The sequence below is a fragment of the Scyliorhinus torazame genome, chromosome 20 (genome assembly GCF_047496885.1).
Source record: "Scyliorhinus torazame isolate Kashiwa2021f chromosome 20, sScyTor2.1, whole genome shotgun sequence".
In the NCBI taxonomy this organism is placed as follows: Eukaryota; Metazoa; Chordata; class Chondrichthyes; order Carcharhiniformes; family Scyliorhinidae; genus Scyliorhinus; species Scyliorhinus torazame.
Genome location: NC_092726.1, coordinates 43,911,481 through 43,920,625, shown reverse-complemented (window position 1 = coordinate 43,920,625; position 9,145 = coordinate 43,911,481). Strand labels below are relative to the sequence as shown.

General features: G+C 42.4%; 1 protein-coding gene across 1 annotated transcript; it reads right to left on the bottom strand.

The window, feature by feature from the left end:
- Positions 1 to 1,111: 1,111 nt before the first annotated feature.
- Positions 1,112 to 8,809, bottom strand: LOC140397088 (probable G-protein coupled receptor 139). The gene is made up of 2 exons (XM_072486122.1): positions 8,743 to 8,809; positions 1,112 to 2,010 (listed from the first exon to the last, which is right to left on the bottom strand). Exons 1-2 carry the CDS (start codon positions 8,807 to 8,809, stop codon positions 1,112 to 1,114), a joined length of 966 nt encoding a protein of 321 aa, XP_072342223.1.
- Positions 8,810 to 9,145: the final 336 nt, after the last annotated feature.

Sequence of the window (9,145 nt, the reverse complement as noted above, 5' to 3'; positions counted from 1 at the left end):
TGTCTCTATTCGGCTATTCCTGCATGATGCATTAGAAACAAACGTTCTCTGCAATGGATTGGAATCCATTTCATATCGATCGTGACATTAAGCACAGCTGTGTGGGTGTGTCAAATCCCTGCACTCTCGGGGCAGTTTTTAGCACTGCAGTCTCATGGCGCCGAGGCTCCCGATTCGATGCCGTCTCTGTGTCACTGTCCGTGTGGAGTTTACACATTCTCCTCGTGTTTGCGGCAGTTCCGCCCCCACAACACAAATGTATGCAGGGTAGGTGGAGTGGACACGCTAAATTGCCCAATGATTGTAAAAAGTGAATATTGGTCACTCTAAAAAGAAAAAAGAGCTCTGCTCTATCGAACTCAAACTTCCCAGGAAAGGATCCATGTTCATAGTCCACGTGGGGTCTTTATTGAGTTTATACACAGCTGACATATTTTTAAGTTCAGCAAGCTGACAGTCTCGACTGGGAGGAGTATCAAAAAATTCCATGTCTTACTATATGTCGCGAACTGCATATTTGACGCTGACATGGTAACTGATATTCAGAGCAACTTTATTTCCCTTTGATCAATTCTCTATATAATACACATTTCGCATTCATATTATCCCTAACAAAATCGATAAACTCAGATTGTTCGAAACTATTCTAGTACTTTTTATTTCATCCAATCCCGCAACAAACATATGGTTATCTCGTATGGATGAACTTGTTGAAACATATACAATTCTGCTGGGAATTATACAGGCTGGATGCAGAGTGGATTCACCCACCCCCCCCCCACCCACCCCCCCAACCTGGGGTAACCTGGAACGAGGATGTATACTTTCAAAATGAGAGTCTCCAGTTTAACAGAGCCTGGAGGAGGGTTGTATCCACCCAGTGGATCTTCAGTATATGGAATATCACCACCACAAAATCAGTGGATGTGATGTCCTTGGATATATTAAAAACAAGAGTAACATTCTGGTTCTACAGAGGGTTATATACCATGGGTTGGGATGGGCGGAATGAGGCAGGAAATGATGTGAAAGACATAATCATGTTTGTCATTGCATTGCTGACTGGTGGAGATAAACGGTGGGCTGACGGGAGCATAACTGCTCGTTTTACTCATGTTCTCAGGTTTTGTATTGATTTAGTAATTGCTGCGACTGCACCGCTCACTGTGCTCTTGAACTGCTCTCTGAATTTGGACTGAGTCACCCCATAAATAAATGTATTTGTACAGCAGCTTAAGTTCCGGAACATAATTCCCACATGTTGAAATATATATAACGAATCGTTGTAATAGTTTGGATCAGTATCTGTAATGTTATAATACAAGAATTCAATAACATGCACCAACCACAGAATTACGAAGCTTCCGGATATGGAGAAGAGTAAAATCACAGACTTCCTTCTGCTGTCCATCTCTGGATCACTACGATTCTGACCTCTCAGTCCCTTGCGGACTCGACTTGCCACTAATATGTGTCTGACTGTTAGACTGTTGAGCAATGCAATTAAACTAAATGGGAGAAATGGAGTAAAAACTCTATGAAGCCACTTAAATACCAACCAACCAGGATCAGTGTAGTAGCTTGGCTTTGTATAACAGTCCCATGGTACATTATTGATTATCCACACAGGGCCAACCGTAAAATAGAATGGAATGTTTTTCAAACAGAGTAGAATGGTCGTGGTTGCTAGAACCACAGCTGCTGTTTTTTTGGTGCAATATTTGGTTTTCAGCTTTTGAGAACAAATAGCCACACATCGATCAAATGAGAAAGTGACGGTAAACCAGACGGAACAATCTGTGGTAGTGCGACTGAGAAAATAGATGACACTGCACACAGGGCTGATGTCCAAAAAAGACCCAGGGAAATAATAGTAACTGATCCGATAAAGTATGCCATCAGTGATAATGACCAGTAGATCCGCCGTTGCCATGGCCACGAGGTAATGAGTAGTGCAGGCAGTGAGACCACATTTTCCTCGGGACAGGATCACAATCGCCAGTAAATTTACTGCAATAGAAAGAAGAGTAAAGGGACTGGAAATTACTTTCCAATCTTGTTAATTCTGTCACAGACAACAAATTGAATATTTCAAGGTTTAATTGTAGATGTGTGGGTGGTGGTTCGGTGGTTAGAGGGAGGATGGGGTTCGGGCAGAGAGCTGGATGTCAAAATGTCAATTTTAATTGAAGCCACCTGCAGACAAGCTGCATATTTACATATCTGCAGGTATCAAAATATCGCATAAGAGTGGTTGACCCACGTAGGGTGGGTTACAATAAAAAAGGTTTTAATGTGATGAGCCATTTCTGAATCAATCGATTTGCCACGTCTTCCTGTGACCGACCATGTTTTCCCAGCGCCTGCAGGTTTCCAGCTGATGCACTAGGGAGAGAGGTTCAGCCAGAGTGGAAATGTCTTCACAGGGCTGTGCGTATGCTAGGAAGAGTAGCAATTCTTCTTTCTCCCCACAACGCCCCGCGCCCCCACACTTCCTCACCCAAAACCGACATTGCTCAAACTACCATGCACCCCACTGAAATCTGCTGGGCGGGAGGAATGCTAGATTGATTGGCCAAGCTGAAATGTTTGCTCACTATCCAAAAATGTTAAGGTTTTGGGGGCTCCGGGCGCAAGCCTACGAATGGACCTAGGTATGGTACTCTTTCAGAGGGCCAGTGCAGAGTCAATGAGCCGAATTGCCTCCTTCTGCGCTGTCAGAATTCTCTGGTTCTAATACAGCACTCAGCAGGAAATCGGAGATTCCAAGCTACACCTTCAGAGTGACCTCGCCTTCTGCTGATGTCGAGGGCTAAGGATTAGAGAAAAGGCGGGAAAAAAGATATTCCTGTCAATGTTATAACTAAAGGAAATACTAATAAAGCACATCAGGCAAACCATAACCGCTGGAGAATAAACAGAGTCAATTTTCCTTTCTGATAATTGCATCAGTATTGGGAGATACTATGCATTAACATTTTAAATCAGTGATAGAGTGAGTGGGCTATCTGGTTGTGGGATATGGTGGTAATTTATTGGAGAAGGGAGAGAACAAAGACCAATCGGATGGAATGGCGGACAAGGGAAATTCATTGGCAGAGTGGTGACTGCGCGTGGTGAAATGGGACGGCTGGAGTATGAGAAGATGCGTCCAGAGGGGCCGCAAAGTGTGACGGCATACAAAGAGAGGGAGAGGTAAGCATGGGAAAAAGCTGAGCAAAACTAGATGACTCGGCCCTTAACGTCCCGAAAGGGGTTCAGCAATGTTGAATGGACCTTAGGGGGTGTGGGAAAGCTTTCCGGCTGCCTACAAGAGCGGACTCCCCATTTCAGTGTAGCCACATCTCCTCCACTCCCAGTCACTTTGTTGTTGCCATTCCCTGTCACCACCACGGGATTTCACAGACAATGCAAATTGACTTTACCTTAATCGTTAAATATTGCGATAGGCCCTGGAAACGCAGCGCTGGTGATAATGTCCGCGCTTGAGGAAAGAGAGTCGAAGCTTTGAATGGGCTGAAGAATCAAAGTGGAAATTGATCAGAAAATTACTGATCACATTTGTGTACTGAACAGAGGTAATCGGCAAAGCAATCATGCGATCTGAATTTGAAGCTCCCCCAGTGCACAATAGCCAGCATCGTGAAGGATGAATGCGGCTGTAGTATTGTAAGATGTGCAATCAAGTTACTTGTTCACCCAGAAAAAGAGTTTCCGCCTCAGGGCAGTGGGAAGGGAAGGATTTAATATTGGCAGAACATCTATTGTGCTTGCAATAAAAATGAGCTGTGTTAACCAGTGTTCGTATAGTCACCTGGAACATTCAATGAAATTGAGTTTCAGCAGTTGTGAAAGGGAATGGAAGTGTCCGAGATGGACCATATGGCGACGAGGAAGATATCGAAATGAAAAACAAAAATGCCAAAATTTTCCCATTTAAAACAAATCGAGGAAATAAGATGAGAGGAGTTGTCAAAATGCCGGGACAAATATATCAATGAGACATGCGTGGGTTAGGAGCAACGCATGATGCAAGTCTACTTCCCCCAGCAATCAAACCATAATTCGTGCAGATTATTTTGGTGACAACATTCTAATTTAGAATACCCCAACCTTCACAGGGGAGCATTTCACTACCGACTCCATTTATTGCGATCTTTATCCCGACCATTTGATGGCTTTCATTTCGTCACCAAAGCCGGTGAGGTGGAGAGGAGCTCCAACGGGACAGCGGAGTGAGTGCAAAAAAAAGAACCAATTGAAAACCCGGCTCCTTAACTGAACCAGCAGGAGATGGTGGAGGGACAACTGACCAAGTTGCCTGTCAGACAACATCCCATCCATTGACAGTTTAAGGAGAACTCGTGTTTACTGGACTTTGGAGCAGTGAGGGTCATTCTGACATAGACAGCAACTCAAATGAACGTTTGAATCGCGTCTCCGAATTCAGAGGGAAGGAAATTAATCCTGTTGTGCGGAAGTCCAGGAACACTGAACCAGAGAATGAGGATTCAAATCCGAAGGAAACACGCACTATCAGCGAGAAACATAGGAACATAGAAAATAGGCGCAGGAGGAGGCTATTCGGCATACAGAAACTGTCCTGCCAATCATTCGGATCATGACTGATCATCCAACCAATAGCATAATGTCGTTTGTTTCGGGGAATTATCATAGAATTTTTTACAGAGCAGAAGGAGGCCATTCAGCCCATCGAGTCTGCACCGGCACTTGGAAAGAGCACCCTACCCAAGGTCAACAACGCCACCCTATCCCCATAACCCAGTAACCCCACCAAACACTAAGGGCAATTTTGGATACTAAGGGCAATTTCATCATGGCCAATCCACCTAACCCGCACATCTTTGGACTGTGGGAGGAAAACGGAGCACCCGGAGGAAACCCACGCACACACAGGGAGGATGTGCAGACTCCGCACAGACAGTGACCCAAGCCAGAATCGAACCTGGGACCCGGGAGCTGTGAAGCAATTGTGCTATCCACAAGGCTACCGTGCTGCCCCATTGATATTGAATTGATATGTAAAACTGTAATGAATACATACAGCAGAGAAATGTTAAGTTAATTGTGGTGAAAACGGGATAGGGACATATGCTGCAATGATTTAAGGACGACGAAAGCTTTGTTTCAGAATATTAGAATCAAACGTGCTCAACACGGGCTAGGGAAGATACAGTAGAAGGACCGGTATCTGCTACTTAACAGTAATTCGATTAGAGATTAAAGACAAACATCTCAACTTAATTTATCAATAAAGTGGAAATTTGAATATCTGGAAACCAAATAGCTAAGTGTCAGTAGTAGGAAATATTTTATGAATCTTTGTTCAAAAATGTAATCGAAAAAACAAATCCAGAAACTCATAATACATAAGACTAATCAGCACAGATTCCAAAAGGAAGATCATAATTGACCCAACTGACTGAACTATTTGAATAATGTAAGAACCAGGAGCTGAGTCGAATATTTGTTTATTTCTCAAGTACTTCTGACGAATCCCCAGCGAAGCCCCATGAATAATCTCAGAGCGATTGATGTGGAGTGAACAGGCAGCAGAATGGGCAGAAAGCTGGTTACCAAAGCAGGAAACAAGCAATAATTCTTACAGATATTGACAGACATTTGGGATGGAAACGTAACGTTTGAGAACATTGTGGTTGAACAAATGTTGTGGTTTCAGGAAATAGGAAAAACCAATTGTGAAATGTGGAAGCAAATCCAAATTAGGAAACGTTCAGTTGATGGACTGGAAGAATACAACAACATATTTTACAGCACAATTAATAAAAATGCACAGCTGGTATTTAAATGATACTAAAGTCGTACTAAAGTGATGTTCTTGTGACACAATATTTGACGCAATAGTTTTTCAAATGCTTACCGTGAATCAAGCATCTGAATGGATAAGAGAAGCAAAGTAGTTCAAGGCACTGTTTCACAAACAATTTAACAAAAATATACTGAAATCAGAACATTGGAGTTCATTTCTTGAGGAATTGGTAAATGAGCTAATATTAAAATAATTAATATGGAACGAATATAAAAGCAAAATGTTGATTTAGTAATTCGCATCCTGTATTTTGTTCTGTTGAAGACAAAGTGCGTGCAATTATTTAAATCAGGATGTGAGCAGAGAAACCAAGGGGTGCTCTAGTTATTTTTCGCATTGACAGATTACGCATGTTAATGTGATCCAGACTGATGTCAACGATATTAGTAACTGATATCAATATTCAAGGGGGCTTTTCACTCAGTTGGTGCTTACCAAACACGCATATATATATAGAGAGAGAGAGCGGATGGAGAGAGAGAGAGGTAGAGAGAGAAAGAAATGCTTGTCATTCAATGTTTAACTCATGCACACACATAAATGAACCGACGGCAGGGGCTGCTCAGGTGTACATGTGAAGAAATCGAATCAGATAGTGGAACAACTAATTAAATGTTAATCAGTTACGGAACGGTATCTTTCAATGATCACTGCGTATGCAATCCTTCAGAAGAAATAAATAATCAAATCCTACACTTATTTCCCTGAGTTTCACAGTCACAAGTGTTATGGGCGAGGCGTTTTCAGAACCCCAAAATGTATCATGGAGTTCAACCAACCTCCCCCTTTAATGTAATTGTTGCTTTTCCGAGCACACGGCTTGTTCCCTAGGTGTGGGATTACAGTTATGGACGCGTGGGTTTTTAAACACAAAACAATGCTTATTCCATGAACTCAACTTAACATCTTAAATAAATATAGGATCTCGCAACACCCCTGACTTCAAAGATAACTCAGAAAATATTGCAACAGTAAATAATTCCTCAAAATGTTCCTTCAAACTTCCAAGAGACTTAACACATTTAAACAGAATCACAGCAGGTTAAAGCCTTTACTATTTTGAGTTAAAATCACCCAAATGATCCAGAGATAGTCTTTCATGGCAGAGATCCAGCTCACCGCAAAACACAGACACACACCCAGCTCATTTCCTCCAAACTGCAGTTCTCTGGAAACACACAGACACCAGCTCTGTTTGAAAACTGAAACTTAAAACTGCAAAACTGAACTGCAAAATGGCTTACCTGACCTCAGCCCCACCCACTCTCTGACATCACTGTTTTCTTAAAGGTACATTGCTTAAACGTCCATGTCTTAAAGGAACTCTCACATGACACGCTTTAGAGGAGGACACACGAAACAAACTACTTTTTTGTGGTGACGATATTCAAGTTAATTCTATGTCAGTAACCAGAGGATTGACATCTGTAAAAGTGCCGCCCTGCAGTTTAACTATGCGTACGGAGGGAACTTCTGTTGCAGTGGGTGCAGTACAATAGAAATTCTATTATTTAGAGCGTTCATTTGGGGAGTACGGTGGTGCAGTGGTTAGCACTGCTGCCTCACGGCGCCGATGTCCCAAAGTCAATCCTGGCCCCGGGTCACTGTCCGTGTGGAGTTTGCACATTCTCCCTGAGTTTGCGTGTGTTTCGCCGCCACAAGCCAAAGATGTGCATGGTAGGTGGATTGTCCGCGTTAAATTGCCCCTTAATTGGAAACAATGAATTGGAAACTCGAAAGAAAAAACTAATAAGAAGCGTTCATTGTATATACGGCGAAATGAATATTGATAACTTCAGAAGCAGTTCAGGAGAAAAGAGTGATATCAATACTTTTCATTCTATACAGACAGAGAATCATATGCAGGGAAGAGGTAATATCTGTTACTGTCACAACCGTTCCATAGGATTAAATAGAACATAAAGTGCAGAAGGAGACCATTCGGCCCATCGGTTCTGCACCGACCCACTTCAGCACTCCCTTGCACCCTATCCCCAGAACCCAATAACCCCATCTAATCTTTTTCGACACGAAGGGCAATTTATCAAGTCCAATGCACCTGAGCTGCACGTCATTGGACTTATGCAGGAAACAGGAGCAACCGGAGGAATCCCATGCAGAGATGGGGAGGACGTCCAGACTCCGCACAGTCAGGGACCCAGCAGGGAATCGAACCTGGGACTCTGGCGCTGTGATGCCATAGTGGCACCACGTGTGCTACCGTGCTGCTCATGAATAATAGCAATAAGCGCAATAGTACAAATATTATAAATGTATAACCAAGAATTTTACATAAAGAGTCAAAAGGAAATTCTTACCAACTCCAGAGTGATGGATAGGCACAGTAATACATTGTCGCTGGGATGAGGTACTCATTCTGGTAATTGCTTCAGGACGATGTTACATAGACCGATATTACCAGTAAAAATGTTCACTTCAGTCAGATGTTACTTTCTGATTCGTGCCCCACACTCAATGCAATTCATCATTGACAAATGCTCCCATCAATGCATGGTCAATAAGATGCGTTGTTCCACTGGAATTAGTGACACACGTTCCGTGCAATTGTGCACTGACTGATAGGCCCATGAATATCTGCCGACTGAAATCAGAAGTCTCACTCCAGTAAAAAGTACGCCGTCAGTAATGCAAACTAATTATTCCATGTACTGAGGAATCATTAAGTAGGATAATATATGCATTGCATTTCAGAGAGCCCCTGAGATCCAGAAAGAGGAAGACTGAGGGAAGATATTGCAATTGCTAGTCTTAACAAATGTCAATGACCACATGCTTGCCAATGGCACCGTGTTAGATCGGAATTAAACATTAGCAGTCACACAGTATAATCTTGTTAAAACATCCGCATCTTCAAACTTGATATCACTTACCAGGAACACCAATAACAGCAAGGATCATGTAATATAACTTCCTGATAGTGTAGAATATTTCCAGCATCGTCAGTGTGAAGTGTGCGGTTCCAATGTGCAGCAGCAAATTTCTCTGTGTTAAACAATGAGTCGGTACAATCAAATAATCTTTAATTTATAACCATTCGGGTTTCCCTGGAGATACAGAGCAGACACAGTGATTTATTTTTATTTCACAAACAGGTTACAACATCGAATTAAGTCTCTGAAGAGACAGAATATTTTCAGGAATTAAATTGAAATCTAAAACACAAGGTAGTAAATTTCAGTTAATATCCATTCACGAATATTCATCAGAAGGTATGTTCGCCCAGCAATCAGTCTGTACATTCAATCAGCATCTGGTCCATCTCCGGATATCGTA

Bases quoted from the DNA above. Each gene is read 5' to 3' on its own strand.
- LOC140397088 (XM_072486122.1), bottom strand. From the start codon at position 8,809: ATGCTGGAAATATTCTACACTATCAGGAAGTTATATTACATGATCCTT. The intron at 2,011-8,742 runs GTAAGTGATATC...TTTCTATTGCAG, and splicing joins TGCTGTTATTGGTGTTCCTG to TAAATTTACTGGCGATTGTG.